The sequence below is a fragment of the Mustela nigripes genome, chromosome 7 (genome assembly GCF_022355385.1).
Source record: "Mustela nigripes isolate SB6536 chromosome 7, MUSNIG.SB6536, whole genome shotgun sequence".
NCBI classification, from domain to species: Eukaryota; Metazoa; Chordata; class Mammalia; order Carnivora; family Mustelidae; genus Mustela; species Mustela nigripes.
The window spans coordinates 49,164,011-49,184,087 of NC_081563.1; the positions used below are offsets into that span (position 1 = coordinate 49,164,011).

Here is a 20,077-nt window from a genome sequence, read left to right on the forward strand (position 1 = left end):
TCTTTTGAGCGCCAACTCTCCTGCTTGCAAGGAAAGAGTTCTGCCCAGAAAGAGCCTGTAGCCCTCCTGCTTGGTTAAGCACGACCCCGACCCCCGGGGCGGCTTAACCACTTAGTGGAAGAATGGATAACGTCCTCCAGGTAGACTCAGACCTCTTCCCAAATATCTCCACCAACACCTCGGAGCCCAACCAGTTCGTGCAGCCGGCCTGGCAAATAGTCCTTTGGGCAGCTGCCTACACGGTCATCGTGGTGACCTCTGTGGTGGGCAATGTGGTGGTGATGTGGATCATCCTGGCCCACAAGAGAATGAGGACAGTGACTAACTATTTCCTGGTGAATCTGGCTTTCGCAGAGGCATCCATGGCCGCGTTCAACACAGTGGTGAACTTCACCTATGCTGTCCACAACGAGTGGTACTATGGCCTGTTCTACTGCAAGTTCCACAACTTCTTCCCCATCGCTGCTGTCTTCGCCAGCATCTACTCCATGACTGCTGTGGCCTTCGACAGGTGAGCCTGCCCTTTGTGGAGAAGGGAGAAGGTGTCCATAGAGGACCATAGCTTTGCTGGGAGCTTCTGGGTTGCACTGTGCCTGGATCAAGGTGGTGATTGGTCACCTGTACCCTGGGGTTTTCCTGACACCTAACTGAGTCGTTTGTGCATGCGGGACTTCATCTTATCTCACCATTTCCTTATCTATTTCCTTTTTCCTTTTCTCCTTTTTGTTCATAGCCAGTCTCCCTTTCTTCACACACCTCCTTCATCCTTCATTTAGTCCTATTTTCTTCACCCCTCCTGCACTCATCTCTTTGACACTTTCCTTTCCACTCCTGCTTTGCTTCTTTCCATATATTCATCCTCTCATTTACCATGGAGGCCTGAAGGGGATCCCCAGGTGTTGGCCAGGGGACTAGCCCTTGGCTGGGGCTTCATTAATCCTTGCAAGCCTACTATTTTGCTGGGAAGCCTCTTGGTGCTTTCCAGTTTTAAGTATGTCTAAGAAAATTTCTCATTTTTCACTTTTTCCTGGACATCCAGAGATTTTTCTGCTCCCGCCTCAACTCTCCAATATTATTTGTATGTGAAGAGCATTTCATTAGAATCATAAAATACTCAGGATTCTAATTTGGCTCTGTCTATGCTGCTAGGAGCTCTCATTCAGGCATGAGAGGCAGCGAGGCTATTCTTCAGGAACTCCACAGATAGGGACCCAGAGAGCTGACCCAGGAGCTTTTCTAAATTTCTTTTGTCATGTAAGGTCAATGCTTTTAACCTGCCTGTATCCACAGAGAAACGTGCTTGGCAAAGGCAATTGAAAGCTCTTTCTTTCCTACAACTAACTAAGGGTTTCTGAAGCTGATTGAAAATGAAAATGTTGGCATTTTCAAATACTGGGGCTAACATTCTGGAATGAATGGCTCCTCAGGTGGCAGGATGGAAAATTGATTATTAGAGCACAGCTTTATCTGCATTGACATTTTTGTGGGTGCTATAGATCTCTAATGTATGTATCTATGTGTACACAAGTATTAAATGCTTACCTGGGATATAAAGGGATGTTGAAAACACCTGCCCCTGTGATTCTGAAATGGGTTCTTTCAGTGGCCTTGCTGAAATCAATGAATTATGAGAAAACCAAAGAAGGACCTAGAAGAAATGTTCCCCCCTCCAAAAAAAAAAAAAAAATCCCAAACTACTAAACTCTTTTGGCATAAAGATTATCTATCATTTGATTTGAGGTCTTTTTCACCTTCTGTAGTCAATCAGAGAAATGTTTCCAGCTTTTGCAGTGGTGTCCAAATACTGATTTCTAAGTTCCATAGACATCTCCTTTATGCAACTCTATGTGCTTGATTGATATGTTGTGTGTAAAACAGGTTGTGGTGAGCCGATTTACGTTTTAGAAGTAGAAGGTAAACCAATTACTCAAAATGGTAATGAAATGAATTCTTTTGTAAATTTATCTTTTATGGTACTTTAATTTTCAGATATTAAGTTTGTTGAAAGTGAAGTATGCCTATAAATCTTTCTGCACTGACTTGCTCCTTGACTGCACAGCAAACCCTTACATTTAGAAAACCCAGAGCATGATATATGACTGAATACAGGTGCAGTGAAACCTGCTGTGATTTCAGTCTTGATGAACTTTAAATTAGAGGGAAAGTTGGTATTTTAAATGCACTTGGGCCTTGTGTGAGTTCAAGGGAGCCCTGTCAGTCCGTGTACACCTGAGCATTCAGTAGTTGATGGAGCACCAGCAGGCAGCCCTCTTGCTTCAGCTTATACAGAATTGCCATGTTCCACAGCCATGGGCTTTCTCTTTGAACTTAGAAGGCAAGAGTCAGAAGTCAGGGTCAAAGTCTTCACACCGGAATAGATAGGGAGCCAGATTTTGGCTGCCTTGACCCTGACATCTCAGGCACCATTGTTCTTTCTCTCTAGGCAAACCCAAGGCAAAGCAGGACCCTGACCCTGCATGATACCTGCTCAATGAGGAAATGACAGCAGTGAGAAATGTCCCCAGGTCCCTAATATACAGACACACCTCAGGGAGATTATCAATATCATGCTCAAGGTTAGATTCAAGGTAGAGTTTGGGATTAGGGTCCAGGGCTCTGTCTCCAAGTCCTCCAAGTGCTCCTTCTATTTTGCCTTGCTCAGCCTCATGAGCACAGTGAATTAATTTCCCCAGTCCCTGTGATGGGGGTAGCTCTACTGCATTTGTGGTTCATCCACTCTCTCCCAAGAATGTTTTAGAAAGGAAATGGGCTGTGGGCTCTCTCTGTATGAGTTTTCTCTCCTTTTTTCACCAAGTCAGGGCAAACTTTAAGGAAATGGTAAATTGTCTTTTTGTATGCTCCTTGAATTTTTAACAGATAATGTCTGAGTCAAGTCTTTAAAAACAAAAGCAGCATGTTTTTCCTGATTATAATATTAAACCTGTTCATTGCAAAAACTTGGGAAATATGAAGAATATAGGCACAAAAGTACAAATCAATTATTACTTCACCATGCAAAAATAACACTTGTTAACATCCGAATTTCTCTTTTATGACTAATTACACTACATAATTGAGGTCAGATTCTGTATAATTTTGCAGCATACTTTTTTCCTGTTGATAGTAGTGGAAAACATGAATAATGTTTTCCCATGTTATTAACTACTGTTAATAACTGTTGGGCATTTATGTGGCTTCTAAACTTTTTTGCCTAATGGTTAATGCACTAATAAACATTTCTATATGATAATTTTTTTTGCTACCTTGATTATTTCCTTAGGATAGATTCCCAAAAGTGGAATTACTGAGTCAAATGAAATGAATTAAGGAAAAAACCTTTTTTCTCCCAATTTTAAGGAATTGTAAACTCTGAGCAAAGTGAAGAACATATCCGCTGTCTTATTTACTTTATCTCCTCAACACAAGGCAGAGTGCCTGACACCTAACAGTCACTACACATTTATTAAATAAGTGAATGAATGAATAAAACAATACATCTTCCCAGAAGAACATTTGGAAAATACATTAAGTTGTAAAGAAAACATAAAAAGTATCTACAATCCCGCTACTGACAAATAACCAGTTAAAATTCTGGAAAGCTAGCTTTTTCTTTCTTTCTTTTTTTTTTTTTTATCTTACTATTTATATTTATTTATTTTAAGATTTTATTTATTTATTTGACAAACAGAAATCACAAGTAGGCAGAGAGGCAGGCACAGAGAGAGGGGAGGCAGGCTCCCTACCAAGCAGAGAGCCCGATGCCCAGCAGAGAGCCCAGGACCCTGGGATCATGGCCTGAGCCGAAGGCAAAGGCTTTAACCCACTGAGCCACCGAGGTGCCTCTATACTGGCTTTTTCTATCTGTGATATTTATGCCACATATAGTTACTCATGCTTTTAAGGATGAATTTTAAATCATAATAAAGCAGTTTCAATAGCTGCTTTTTGGTTTTTGTTTTATTCCTTAACATCATATCATGGGTATTTTCCATGTCATAAAATACTTTGCAAAATGGGATTTTTAATGGGTGCATTATACTGCAGAGCTATACGCATTTATTTTACCATTCCTCTATTTCTAAATATAAATTATTTCCATTTTTAATAATTACAAGTATCCTAGACATACATCTTCAAGAGCATCGCTTGTTCTTTGTTTGGAATAAACTTCTTTTTTTTTTTAAGATTTTATTTATTTATTTGACAGGCAGACATCACAAGTACATGGAGAGGCAGGCAGAGAGAGAGGAGGAAGCAGGCTCTCTGCTGAGCAGAGAGCCCGATGCGGGGCTCGATCCCAGGATCCTGGGATCATGACCCAAGCCGAAGGCAGAGGCTTTAACCCACTGAGCCACCCAGGTCCCCTGGAATAAACTTCTTGATGTGGAATTGCTAGGTGAAACTGTCTTGGTAAACTGTGTCAGATTTCCTTCTAGAACCAAAATGTATACATAGAAAAAAACCTTTAACTGTAAATTGTAGTACTAATTTAATTCTTTTCTGTTATCTTTCCATAGAATGGGGAACGAGATGGGGAGGGGTCTTCTTCTGACAAAAAAATACTTATTTACTGAAGGCAATGGATACCTAGAATTAAAAGTTGCAGAGACAGGGGTATTCGGATGGCTCAGTCAGTTGAGTATCTGACTCATGATTTTGGTCAGTCGTGATCTCAGAGTTGTGATTTCTGGGTCATGATCTTAGAGTCGTAAGATCGAGATGGAGCTCTGTGTGGAGCCCCAAACTCAGTGTGCAGTCTGCTTAAGATTCTCTCCTTCTCCCTCTGCCCATCCCTGCTCTGCTTGCAGGTTCTCTCTCTCTCTCTCTCTTTCAAATAAATAAATAAATAAATATTTTTAAAAAATGGTTGCAGAGACAAATATACCTAAACAAGAGCAGGTCTAGCTCTAATTAAACTCCAAAAAACACCAGGGATTTCACTTTTTGAAAGTCTGTAATTTCTCCCACTTAAAATGAAATATAAAAACTTTTCCCTATTAGAAAAATTAAAAAGCACGTGTGATGTTTCAAAAAATTGGGAGTTGGAGGACACTGAGGTGACAACTCCACTTTGCAGGGACCCGTGATGGTTGCCGGCTCTAGTACTGCAGAACAGCCTCTAAGAAGGTAGGAGGGAGGCCAGTTTCAAAGCTCCACAAGAGGGACCGAAGAGGCAAAAGGCAGCCTGACTGGGAAACAAACACACAACAACAGGAGGCTGGGAAAGCACTGGACTGGTGACACTGCTTTTCCACCTGGAAGGGGCAGGTGTAATTTCAGCGATTTGAAAGGAAAGGATTGCTTACTCCTCAGACTTACATTTGAGTGAAAGGAGACATCTAAATTATGATTGTCTCTGAACAATATGAAATATGGTAAGGACCAAAAATACAGTTGCCAGATAGGTAATGGTGAAGACAAAAGGAGTAAACTCTCTGAGAGAGTAAAAGAAGATCCAAGAGCAAAGACATACATAAGTAACAGAAACTTCCCACGGTTCTGTGGTATCTATCCCACTCTCCCAGTCACACTCAGCTACAAGTTCAAATAGCCTGCTTTCCAGGTCTCCACGAGACCTGCAGTTTGTCCTTGAACCCCACCTTGTTGGTTAGACTTGGATCCCATTGTATATCTCAGATTAGTTCTTCACTACCGAGAGGTCAGAAGGATTTTAGAATCCTTTGCACATATTTAGACGAACCTTACAACCCATGACCAAGCATCTCTGTGACACTGAAAATGGTCATTCACTAGAAACGTGTCCACCACAACTGACCCTGTCTTTTCAAATCCAGAACATCAAATGTCTTGGGTTGACATGAATTGAACTTGAGCTTGTTATATCTTGGATGGGTCAGTTACGCTGGAGGACCTTTCCTGGAGAGAGTCAATGCCCTCTTACTCTCTGGAGCTGTCCCACTGTACTTGTCACATCCTGTTATTACTCATGGGTACTCCCAGTGTCCTGGAAGGTCAAGGACCTTGGTTTTTCCAAAAGCTGGCAGAAATATAGGTTCAATTGAAGGAAAATGCAGAGTAATTCTCAATGTATAGGTAAAATTTTTTAGAGAGGATGATAAAGAAAGGTGACATTCCAGATAAAAGAAACTGTTTGGCAGAAGCATGGAAGTAAAACAAACAAACAAACAAGCAAAAAAACTTTGTAAAAAGTTGCAAAACGTTTGGGAAGAATAACTGGCTGACTCCATTGAAGTGAGTTCACAAGTAAATCAGGGAATGAATGGAGAGATTGGTAGGAAGAAGATGGGTCCAGGTTTTGTTGGATTTGTTGTGAAAATACAACAATTAGTTGGAAATGCCCAACAAGCCACTTGAGATATGGGGTTAGAGACTGAGAAGCCAGGAATGAAAATGTAGATTTAGGAGTTTTCCAACCTAATGGCTTACTGGAGTTTGAAAGTGAAGAACATCTGGGCACCTGGGTGGCTCAGTGCCTTCAGCTCAGGTCATGGTCTCAGGGTTCTGGGATCGAGGCCCGTGTCGGGCTCTCTGCTCAGCAGGGAGCCTGCTTCCTCCTCTCTTTCTACCTGCCTCTCCGCCTACTTGTGATCTCTCTTCTCTCTGTCAAATAAATAAATAAAATCTTTAAGAAAGAAAGAACATCTCTTCTACCTAAACATTTTTCCAGAGAAGAGGCGAAGAGGCCAAATACCCATGATAATGTCCTATCAAGCAATAGGAGGGGAAAAAAGAAGCAAAGAGATAGTGGAGGAATTGGGATATGTGGAGTGGCAAAGTGACTTGTTGGTTCTACTCATAGTGTCATTAGAATTCAAAAAATACCAGGGATTTCACTTTTTGAAACTCATCAGAGGACAGTGGATTTGGTAATTAGAGAACATTGGTGAGCTGTGATAGGTCATACCAACCAAGTATAGTAGAGAGGGATAAAATTAGATGGCAGTGAGGGGAATGGCCCCCTCCTCATCCATCCATCCATCCGTCCATCCATTACTGAGGACCTACCATATGCCAAATGCTGGTGCAGTAAAACATTGCCTTTGCCCTTGTACTCTCAACTTTGGGGATTGATAAAACTCATGAGTGCCATTATAACCCAATGTAATTAATACCATGCTGAGAAAGTTTGGACACAGAGGGAAGAACTGTCCTTGGGAATCTGGGAAAGACTTACTGGTAAAATAAAGAAAAGGAAGAGAAGGAGGGAGAAGAAGAGGGAGAGGAGGAGGAGAAAAAGTAAAGCATAGAGAAAACAATGTGGAGTTGGTATTTTTTTTAATTAACTTCAAGAACACTGGACTGGGAATTTTAATGATTTATTAGTGTTTGTCACTTGGAAACTAGAAAAGAGATCTCATGTTGGTAGAACTGATAATGATACCTCATATTTGCATGCTCTCTAATCTGTTTTCTCATTGAAACCTAAATAGCAATAGGGATTCTGTTTCTGCCTTGGAAAGACTATTAGAAACAATTTCTTTTAGCATTGTCCTCCTACTCTACTCCCTCCTAGTTTAGAGACTCATGCAATTTGTATTCTTGTGCCTTAGACACACTCATGCCTACATATTCCTACTCAAGGTGGCTCTTGAGTGCTATCATCTAAGGAAAGCTGTCACTGAAGGCAGAAAAGTGATTTAAGGGTCCTACTGTGCCAGAGAGGATGTTAGAGACTCTTTAGATCATTTTCCACCCAAACAAAAATTCACACCCACAACCTTCTAGACTGGGCCATTGTAAGAATATTGAATTCTGCTTAAATATTTTACTCAACCTGTCTCATTTGTTAAACTCATTCCATTTTGAATCATTATAAAGTTATTCCTTTTGTTGAACTGAAATCTGCCTCTGATTATGTGCTACTCCTTTTAATATAATGCCTATTCTATGTGGCAGTCTTTTAATTATATCCCTTCTGAAGCTTCTCTATCCCTGGTTAACTATTCCTGGTTCCTTCATTTTTCAATCTCCTTAGGCTCTACTAGCTATTCCTGTTTGTTAATAGTCCTCTTCACTGAGAGGTTAACTAATGCCCAGAACTGAACATTACCCCATTACCATTACTCTGTCCAGCTTCATCTGCTATAGGACCAGCATCCTAAACCTGATGACTTTGTTCTCTTAGACTCAGCACAAGTACCATCTCCACTAAGCCTTCAAATCTCAATGAAGTATCCTTCCTACCTATTTTCATATTATTCATACAATTGTCTGTAACTTGTTGGTCTCTCCCACACCTACCTGCCCACTAGATTACTTTATAAGCACCATGAAAACAGGGATGCTTTATCCCTGTTCCCAGCAGCTATCCAGCTGCCTAACAGAGTAGGTATTTGTTACAATATGTGGATAATGGTTGACTTGACTGTACCTCTGTTCTACACACATCAACCAAAATCTGAAAACCAGACCCAGTGCATCAGGCAGACATCAGAGCACACCTATGATGCTATGCCTTGAAGCAAAAGAAAATTTGGGCCAAATATATGCCTATCATAGAGTTCTGCTACACTATAGAACATTTGGTTCAGAACTTCCTGTTCTAGAATAACTATGTGTTCTAATTCATACTTACATTTTCCACACTCCACTGGAAGCCACTGAACCTGCACTCCACTGAACCCATTGGTTTCCTGACCCACACTCTGTCCCCAACAGATATTGCATCCCAGGAGAACAACTTCTAATCAAGAGAGGTGTTATCATTTCTACCTTACCTCCAGTCGTTCCAGGAATACTGGAAACTCACTTATTTTCGGACCCTTCTATGATTGTTGTCAACAGCCTGGCTTTCTCTCCAACACCCCTGCTAGCAACAGGAAGCGAACTTTCTGTTTTACTTGTCCTTCCTGAGTCAAGAAAAGCAGAAGCCTACCCTCCACCCAGCACTCCAAGTCCTGTCACAGTAGCTGTCTGAACATATAGCACATACTATATTAAAATACTGCAGACAGAAAAATTCCAGCAGACCACCCAAGAAAGTCATTGACATGGAATACAGACTGAGGAACTGGCTTCCAGTACCCAATCCTCCTCTCTTGTCACCTTGAGAAGCTATGATTCCAACTCATGGAAGGGGAAATATGAGGGTCTCTGGATGAGGAGTCCCCAGGCATGAAGAGATGCTTTAATGATGTCCTTAAGACATAAATCTTAGCTTGAGTATTAATGCAATACATGAAGCTCTAGGAAATTTGTCTAAGCAGCCCTGAGCCTGATGTCTTGTTACTCTCTTTTGTACTTGATCTACTTTCCAATTCAGTATTATCACTATATTTAATATCTGGGACTCTTTATGGAGTGACTTTCTTGTCTTTTATTTAAGAATGTCTTTTAATGACTTTACATCTAACCTCTGATAATGGAGTTTAGTGTAGAAAAGAGCACAGGCAGTGGTCCTAGCAGTGCTTCTGCCATGTACTAGCTATGCAAATGGAGGTAAGACACTTACCTCTCTGGTCTCAGTTTCCCCATCTGATAAAAGGGATATAATAAAATACTCATAGACTATTGTTGCAAAGAGAGAGGGAGAGGGAGAAGTATGGCAATGTATGGGAAATTGCTGATTCATTGAAACTCAGTAAGAGCTCAGTTAATGGCTCTATTATGATCTATAATTAACACTGGCACACTATATATGTAGAATATACCTACTCTACATACCCATTCCTGTCTCAGTGACTCTTTAATTCCTTGTACATCAAGTATAACAGGGTGAAACATTTGTATCCCTGCCCCTCCCAAATTATAATTCAAAATCCTCCTAATTGAGAAAGCAAACCTGTTGCCAAATGCTTTCTAGCACCCTTACCCCCTGTGGAGATACACACTCTACCAGAAGCCTAGCATTTGGATCTAGTGCATTACAGTCCAGAAAAACTAAGTCGTTTTCATTTATACCACCTCCAAAACCACCCATTCACTTCCCACATCCTGTATGTTGTAAAATTACCACTGTCCCGTGGATATCATTCGAGTATTTAATGTCTGAGGGAGAAATGTCTGAAGGTCATAGCAAAACTGTGTAAGGGAGAAATGCCTAAGGATAATAGCAAAACACTCTTACAGCTGTACATGCTTTTAGTTGATATTCAGTTTGTTAAAGTTGTTTCTTTTGCCTTTGAACACATCTTATAAATCTTGGAAGTTTTGTTTTAAGCCTAGTTAAAGTGTTAAACTTTCACTTTCCCTTGTCCTTTGACTAATACTCAGTTAGCTCTTAAACATAAGAGGAAGTACTTCCTCCTAAATATTTTAACATTTTCAAACTTAATCAGATGATCTTACATATTTCTAATTAGCCACAGTTTTTTACAAACTTAAAAATCAAATAATCTTAAAAATGTAAACAGTACTTACAAAGATGATTATTAAAGTCCCTTAAATATTTCAAATCTAATACAAAAATTTAATACATCTGGTTTTCTTAAAACTCCAAAATCCCTTAAAACGACTTAAAAATAGAAGAAACACAATCTTTCTCAGGACTCACATAGTTCTGGTAAACTTAATAAATCAAGACTTCTAAATTTGGCATATTAAATTCTCTTACAGCATTTCAACCTCCTAAGAATTAAACTCACAAATAAATGAGGTTCTTATGAGCCTCTCAATATTGACTACAAAATTAATTCGTTAAATCCTCCTAAGTATTTCAATTAAAATTACAAATCTGGTAAGTCAAATTCTGTAATCTATCAGATTCTCACTTCCAATATATTAAAAACAAGTCACCCACAAATAATATATACTGATCATAAAACTCACTACTTCACACATACTTCTTACAGAGCAGCACCATTTCTTTATTGTCAATTGAATTTTACAAAATGCCTTTCCAGGATTATAAAGTGATAAAAGCAGTGGTGGCAAAATCATGGGGGCCAAAGGAGCTCCTGAGGTTCCGGAATCAGGGTTGTGTTGGAGATCCAAATCGGTGTGTATCTTTCAGGAGTCCAAACTCCTGAGCCCTTCTCATAGTGGACCTCTGCCTTCGTAGCGCCCCCAGGATCCACCCACATCTTGCCAGTGGAATTGAGTAGTCCCAATGTACCCTACATCTCCTTGCTTCCTTCAAGTGTGACCCTTCTCCAACTTTCATCTTAACATTTTATCATCTGAATTATGTTGATAGAATCATGCAAAGCCTCATTCCAACCCAGACTGCATTCAATCACTTTGCTACCTGAGTAGCATTAGCTGCATTCCACACCCTCTTATGTTTTTACCTTCTTATAGACTTCCATTCCAGACTGGCTCATTGCCACGGATAAAGTGACAAAAAAAAAAAAAAAAAAAAAAAAAATCATCATCTCTCCTGCGTGCTTCAATTCCTTCTCTTTTTTTGAGACTTTGAGGTCATGAAAAATATGTGCCTGAACTTTTCAGCGTGTATCCTTCTTCTTCATACAAATCATCAAAAATGGAAGAATAGTACTTGTTGGTTTTAACAAATTCAGGCTCTCAGCATGTTTCAGATCTATGCCCAGAGACGTGTGTGCATCTTATATGGAAGGTCTACATAGAAGCTTCCATTCCTCTTTGCATGAAGTCTTCAGTGACAGGAGTTTTCTTCTTGGAGCCTGGAAGGTATCCGGCACCCTTGAGTCCTCCAATTGGGTCATGAGATGGTTTTTCTTCAGATCATCTTGGTTTTCCCTATGAGGACAGACTGTTATGACTTTTTTTATAGCTCTGTGAGTGCTGAGTTCCCTTCTGTTCCCTTCCTTCTCAGCATCCTAGATATCAGATCATAAAAAACAAGTGATGCTCTGTTCTTATAGCATAACTCAGTGTCCTAAGCCATATATGGACTGACAAGCAACTACCTTCACAAAACACACTGCTGCCTGAGCTCCAAGAGGAAGGGTCAACAGTCGAGCTACCCCTCTGCTCTGTCACAGGGTATAACTGAGACACTAACTTTGAGAAGTCTCCTGTGCACATTTGGTATGTGGAGAGATTAGGAGCATAAGCTTAAATACTCACCTTGTATGATTTATTAATTAATTTTATTTTACTGTGGAGCAATGTCCTCTTGAATAATTAATATGCTCTCATAAGAGGATTTGTCTGACTCTGAAAATCTTTAAACAAAAGAAAACCCCAGAAACAGCTGAAATATTCTCCCCAGTAGTCCCAGGGAATCAGAGGGGGTGTAAAAATGCCCGCAGGCATGATGGGAGCTAAAAGAGGAGCAGTCATGAGGAAGAAATGTAACTAGTTAGCTCAACAACTTAATGGGGCTCTTCAAAGAGAAACTTAGACAATAACCTAGAAACCCTGTGGCCGAATCCTTAACCAGCAGCCTCACTTAAATTTGTTTCCAAAGACCAATTCCTTTCTCTTTCTGCATGGCATGAAGGGTCTAGAAGTTAATATATTAAAGGCTCATCTAGAATATGAGCTGGATCACAGCCATCGTGGGCTTCAGTGGGTCCAATTAAGGCACGACCAGCCTAAAACTAAGCCAAATGCAGAGAAGGTATCCTCTCCCCTTTCTGGCCATTTCTCTCATCAATGCTCTAACCAGCCCAAGTCTGCATTAGAGCACTCCCCGATCCTGCCTCGTAAGTGAATGGTCCCACATTACTGCTCTGTTCTCATCACAGCCCAATCCAATTTAGTAAATTGAGTAGAGTAGCCAATTAAAATCACATCTAAGGTGAGAATGATCTGGGCTTCTACCTTCCAAGTCCCATTTGCTTTTGAAAATGGAAATGTGTCCATTCTGATTATCTATTCCTTTCAGTTACCTCTTCATGAGTAGGAAAGAGTATAGAGAACCAAGACAAACAGTCTTGAGGACTGATCCAATATGGGGTGCAAAGAGTGTTGGGATTTAGGTACTTGAGGGTGTAGAGTTTGGCTTTCACAACATGGCCCCATGTATCTACCAAGGAGAGTGTGGAAGCACAAGGGGCTATTATCATGAGCCCAGATCACTGCTGAAAGACTTTCTCCTGCCGTAATCAGAACTGCCTCAGTCCCGAGTGCCCGTGAACTCTTCTTTTGTGTCTCACATTTCTGCATTGTGAAACGTGGGTGAATTTGTTTCTGTTCTTCATACTTCTTTGTAAGATGCTAATTGATAAATAAGACACTTTGATAAATATGTAGTAGTTTTACAGCTTGGATATTGTAATCAGAAGGGAATTTTGGTCACAGTCCCAGCTGGTTCTATGGATCTGGTAGGTTAGGTTAAGGGCAGCAGTGCAATGAAGTCCTATTTAGGTGGTCAAGGCTGATTCTTTACCTCTCCAGCATCTTCAACAATGGATTTGTGCTGTTCATAAACCCTGGGGTGAGGGCCAGGTTTCCAAGAGCTGAGCTTTCTTCTAGTGTCTGTCTGGACCCACACTTCATCTAGAATCTTGCATCTCTTTTTCTTTGTTTGTCTTTCCTTTCTCCCTTTCTGTCTACAACTGGATCAAAAATTCCTTGTTCGATCCCTCTACCCCTGCCCATCTCCTCTTCAGCATTTTGAAAATAGCATGATTTCAATAAATGCTATTGCCTGTAAAATGGAGTTGGATCAGAACAAAACCAAAAACTGTTGTATATAAAGCAACCAAAGAGTAGATTTACAGAGCAATATTAAAAATTCGAAGTACTATGATTCTGATTCCAGAGGGGTCCTGAATATATTCTTTAAGACTATTTATGTAGGTTTAAATGTAAGCTACTTTTAAAAAATGGAATATATTTGACATATAACATCATGTAAATTTTGGATAAACTTATACTACTTTTTTTTTTTAAAGATTTTATTTATTTATTTGATAGAGAGAGAGATCACAAGTAGGCAGAGAGGCAGGAAGAGAGAGAAACAGGTAGAGAGAGAGAGACAGACTCCCCATTGAGCAGAGAGCCTGATGCGGGGCTCAATCCCAGGACCCTAAGACCATGACCTGAGCCGAAGGCAGAGGCTTAACCCACTGAGCCACCCAGGCACCCCCTTATACTACTTTTTTAAGAAAAATAACTTACTGTTTAATATTATCTGCATAACTCCAAATTCCCTTCTGATTACATTTAATATATATCTTCTAAAACTATAAAGTATTATGTATTTGTTAAGGAGGACTAACACCTTATGGAAAATAAAGCATGCTGAAGAACAGAAGGAAAATCAACCCTCATTGCACCGCCCAAACATCACTATTGCCAATTCTTTTTTTTTTTTTTTTAAGATTTTATTTATTTGACAGACAGAGATCACAAGTAGGCAGAGAGGCAGGCAGAGAGAGAGAGGGAAGCAGGCTCCCTGCTGAGCAGAGAGCCCGATGTGGGGCTCGATCCCAGGACCCTGAGATCATGACCTGAGCCGAAGGCAGCGGCTTAACCCACTGAGCCACCCAGGCGCCCAACTATTCCCAATTCTTAAGAATTATTTCAGTACAGGAATTTTCCCCTATGCATAGGATATTTTAGATAGTTGTAATCCTGTGGAATATACAACTTTAATTCTTTTTTTAGGAATTTATGTATTTGAGGGAGAGAGTGAGTAAAAGAGAGAGAGCATGAGGGAGGAAAGAAGCAGAGGGAGAAGAAGCAGCAGAGAAGCCAACTCTCTGCTGAACAGAGAGCCCAACTGGATCTGGAAACCAGGACTGGGGAATCACGACCTGAGCAGAAGGCAGATGCTTAACCAACTGAGCCACCCAGGCACACTGGGATATACAATTTTAAAAATTTAACATAATAAACATTTCATGTAATTAAATGTTATTCTGAAAGATCTCGCTTCATGGTTACAAAGTATCATAATTTAAATAACATCTCATCCTGAGACCTTGTAGTTGTTTCTAGCTTTTGCTGTAATGTATCATTTGTGTGATAAGTATGTTCTAGCTACACTTGTATTTGTACATGTGTGTGACTATGAGGATGACTTCTTAGAAGAAAAATCTATTCAGAGCACTGGACATTTAAAGACTTTGGCTTCATTCTGATTACTTGGTCTTCAGAAAGCTTTAGCAATTTAGCAGCATGAATCAGAATGTATACACCCATTGTATGAAAGCATTCCTTCATATTCCTAACAATTTCAGAAACATCTTTTTCAATTTAAAAGATTTAAAATGTTATTTATGTTTGCATTTCTTACTGGTGAGATTGAATATTTTGTATATTTAATATTCCTTTACATTTTGCTTTTTCATGAAAACAATTTTTTTTTCTACTCACGACCCTAGGACATTTTTAAATTTAAATCTTTATTTTTAAGTTTCGTATTGCATTGCAAGAGCTGTGTTAAGGATACAACCTTTTGACTGCCATATGCTGCAAATAGTTTTCTATGTTTCTAGTACAATTTTACTTTCCTTTTCAGTGATTACTGTAAGTTTGGGTTTTTTGGGTTTTTTTTTTTTTTTTGTAGTTACATCCATCTGCTGTTTCTTTTATGGTTTTCCCTTGGTGTCATGCCTAGAGAAGAATTTCCTCTATTCAAAAGTAAATAAATATGGGCTCCTGGGTGGCTCAGTTGGTTAAGCGATTGCCTTCAGCTCAGGTCATGATCCTAGAGTCCTGGAATTGAGTCCCACATTGGGCTCTCTGCTTGGCAGGGAGTCTGCTTCTCCCTCTGACCCTCCCCCTTCTCATGCTCTTTCTCTTTCAAATAAATAAATAAAATTTTTTTTAAGTAAATAAATGTGCATAGACAATTTCATTTGCTTTTATAGTTAGGAGATTTTTTCTTAAGTCTTGAACCCATCAGTAATTTAATTTAGATTATATCTAATATTTTAAATGCCATGTATGTTTATCCTGCTGTCTAAACACCATTATCCATCCAGATAAACTCTGGACTTATTATTTAAAATGCCCCTATTGAAAAGTCCTGTAAGAATTTTTATTGGAGATGTATTAAATGTGTAAAATTTAGAAATAAACTTTAGGAAGAATTGTTAGCATATCATGTTTTTTTTCAATGTATGACATGGTGTATATTCTATGCATTCATGCCTGTATATTTTATTATATAATTTTTTATATTATTCCTCATAGTATCCTTCAGATTTCTTTAAACTTTTAAAAATGAATGTTTTTGCTTGCTAATGGAAATGCAATAATTTTCCTGTAGTTTTTTCTAATGGGTTATTGTCAGTGTATTCTAAAGCTTTGATTTTTTTTATAGTCTCTTTGAAGCCAGCTATCTTAATGAACCCTGTACAGCAGAAGTTCTAATGTTTTTCTAATCACTTTTCTCAGATATCCCCAATAGTCATATAAATCTGTGAACCTTTATGTTTTTAAATTTTGTATGCAGTGTCTCTATGTCCTTTTTCATTAGATCTTTCAGAACAATTTTAAGTAAAACTGGTAAAAGTAACATCTTTTCTTACACCTGATTTTAAGAAAGTTTTCTCTTAATAATACTGTTGAATACATTGACTGTTGATTTAAGTCAGAAGTACAAAAATTATATCATTCAATTCTTAGTTTACCAAGAGAGTTAATCAGATCTAGATATTAATTTATCAATTGTCCTTTCGGCATCCAGCAATACTTTTTTTTTTTCTATTGCTTGATTGCTTAGTTTTCAATTGATGTAGAACTCTCTTAGAATAGACAGTACTTGGTTCTGGACTTTGTACACTATGGCACACTGCTAGATTGACTTGCTAATATTTTATTTATATTTTTGCATCTTTGCTGTAATGTACAACTGTCATTTCATATTTTTAGTGTTTTCTTTTCAACTTTTGGTTTCAGGGCTATAATGAAATAAGCATTTTCTGAAATTTATTATACTTTCTGAAGTAAATAAACTTTGGTGAGAAACTTTTCTTCCAGGCAACTACCTGGAAGATACTGCTTCCCTCTCTTTCTCTATTTAGCCATTATGCAATAGTGCAGGGCATTTCCCAGGCCTCCAGGTGAAGCAAAAGAAAAAAGAAATAACACAATAGGTTATTGATTCAGAAAAGTAGTGGGAGTGAGGTCTACACAGTAGTTTGCAGGTTTTACCTTTTCAGTTTGGGAGTCTTGCCAGCCAATGCTAAATCACAGGGAAAGAACCCCAGCCACATAGTCCTTTTGAGGATGAGCAATGTAATAGCCAGCTCCAAGGAGCAGGAAGAGCCCTGCAGTGGTTCTCTGTGCACCGAAGCTCCTTAGCCAGAGGAAGAGGCTAAGCTTCAGTGTTCATCTTTTTTTTTGGCACAATAAACAGTATCCCAGGGAAGATACAGTCTTGTGGGTAGACAAAGATTTCTAAAAACCCAAGAAGATGTACAGATAAGCAAAATTTAGCAGCACGGATTTTTTTTCAGCTTGGGTGTGCATTTTATAAGACTTTTAAGAAGACCATGATTAATAAAATTGCTTATTTCAGGACCTTGATAATTAGCATTTTAGAGGGGAAAATTTAAATTGCAATTTTAAAAAAATTAAACTTTACTTTAGAAATATCAAGTTTTATTTTTTCCAGATTCTCCCTTCCCCAAGCAATATGAATTAGACAAGCAAGGAAATACTATTGAAGAAGTATAAATAAACTTTATTTTGTGGCTTAAAAAATCATTACACACACACACACACACACACACACACACACACACATAAATAGGCTTCTGACATGTTATTATTATTTTTTAAAGATTTTATTTATTTATTTGATGAGAGAAATCACAAGTAGTTGGAGAGGCAGGCAGAGAGAGAGAGAGGAGGAAGCAGGCTCCCTGCTGAGCAGAGAGCCCGATGCGGGACTCGATCCCAGGACCCTGAGATCATGACCTGAGCCGAAGGCAGCGGCTTAACCCACTGAGCCACCCAGGCGCCCCTGACATGTTATTATTAATATAAATTTATTTTGGCACATTTTATTTTCATCATCACTTTACTTTTAAAACAGTCATTGTTTTGTTCCAGTAATATGAATTCTCTTATGCTATGTAGATGGAGATCTAGATATTTATAGAGAGTCAAAACCATACATACTTTTTTTAAGTTTTTATTTAAATTCCATTTAGTTAATGTATAGTGTAATATTAGTTTCTGTTGTACAATATAATGATTCAGTACTTCCATACAGAACCCAGTGCTCATCATGACAAGTGCACCCCTTAATCCCTATCACTTATTAACCAACCCCCCCCCCAGCATCCTCTCTAGTAACAGTTTGTTCTCTATAATTAAAGAGTCTGTTTCTTGGTTTGCCTATCCCTCTCTCTCTCTTTTTTTTCCCTTTGGCTTGTTTGTTCTGTTTCTTTTCTTTTTTTTTTTTTTTTTTTAGATTTTTTAAATTTATTTATTTGACAGAGAGAAATTACAAGTACACTGAGAGGCAGGCAGAGAGAGAGAGAGAGAGAAGGAAGCAGGCTCCCTGCTGAGGAGAGAGCCTGACGCAGGACTCGATCCCAGGACCCTGAGATCATGACCTGAGCCGAAGGCAGCGGCTTAAACCACTGAGCCACCCAGGCGCCCCGTTTGTTCTGTTTCTTAAATTCCACATATAAGCGAAATCATATGGTATTTGTCATTCTCTGGCTGACTTATTTTGCTTAGCATAATACTCTCAAAATAAAAAACTTCTGCACAGAGAAGAAAACAACAAAACTAAAAGGCAACCTGTGGGATGAGAGAAGATATTTGCAAATGACATATATGATAAAAGGTTAGTATCCAAAATATATAAAGAACTTATAAAACATCACCCAGAAACGAAACAATCCAATTAAAAAATGGGCAGAAGACACAAATAGACATTTTTCCAAAGAAGACATACAGATGGTCAACAGACATGAAAAAATGCTCAACATCACTGATCATCAAGGAAATGCAAATCAAAATCACAATGAGATATCACCTCACACTAGTCAGAATGACTAAATTCAATAGCACAAGAAACAACAAGTATTGGTGAGGATGTGGAGAAAGGGGAACCCTCTTGCACTTTTGTTGGGAATGCAAACTGGTATAGCCACTCTGGAAAACAATATGGAGGTTCCTCAAAAAGCTAAAAACAGAACTACCCTATGATCCAGCAACTGCACTACTAGGTATTTATCCAAGGTGTACAAAAATACTAATTTAAAGGGATACATACACCACAGTGTTTATAGCAGTATTATCTATAATAGCCAAGTTATGGAAATAATACCAGTGTCAAAGGACTGCTGAATGGATAAAGGAGATATGGTGCATAAATATAAATATAACTGGAATATTAGCCATTAAAAAAGAATGAAATCTTGCCATTTACAATGACATGGATGGAGCTAAAGAGTATTATGCTAAGTGAAATACCATACATACTTTGGTCCAGGGATATAATAGCAAGAATCAAGCCTGATCTCTGCCTCAAATAGATATTAATAAGACATTAATCCAATGATTATTCAAATAAGTGTACACTTAAAAACTGTCTTAAGAGGTATTAAATAATAATGTTATGAGACTCTGAATGGTTTTGGGCTGAGAGCTAAAGAATGAGTAGGAATTAGGAAGAGCAGAGTGACAGACAATGGTTTGTTACACATAAGCCAAATACAAACCCTTGTCCTTCCCCATCCTCCAGTAGAGATATTATTGATGTCCCAGTCTCCCTTGCAGGGAGTGTTGGCCATATGGCGAAATTGTGGCCAGAGGTGTACAGGAGAACGTCTCTAGATTGAGCTGCTCTTCTGGAAAAAAAAGACAATGTCTTCAAGAAAAATACTTTCTTTATTCTTTGCTTTTCCCCCTTTTTCCTCTCTAAAATAAGGTTAAGACACATGGATGGTAGCAGCACATTTTACCTGTAAGAACAACTTCTACCCACTAAGTTTTAAGGATCAGAAGGTTAGAAAGAGCCTGGAGCCCTGAGATTCACTGACCCACAAACCAGCCCTAAACTACCCTACCTGGCATTGGTCTTCTTGTTATGAAAACAATGAAACCTCTATTTCTTTAAACTTACAATAAACAAATTTTCTGTTATTTGCAACCAAATGTAATCCTAACTAACTAAAAGGAAAGTTGGGTGGAGAGGAGAGAGTTGAGAAAAGTTGACTGCATTTATGAAAACCCTGGGCAGGAGGAAGTATGATGCATTGGAAGAACCAATGCTTTCCACTTACACCCGCCATTTTTCACATTAAAAATTTAT

General features: G+C 38.8%; 1 protein-coding gene across 1 annotated transcript in view; it reads left to right on the top strand.

Moving 5' to 3' along the window:
• Positions 1-122: 122 nt before the first annotated feature.
• Positions 123-20,077, top strand: part of TACR1 (tachykinin receptor 1) — a 144,426-nt gene continuing 124,471 nt past the window's right edge. Inside the window, exon 1 of the mRNA XM_059405735.1 lies at positions 123-511. Within this exon, the coding sequence (XP_059261718.1) occupies positions 123-511 (389 nt within the window). The remainder of the gene's footprint in view (positions 512-20,077) is intronic.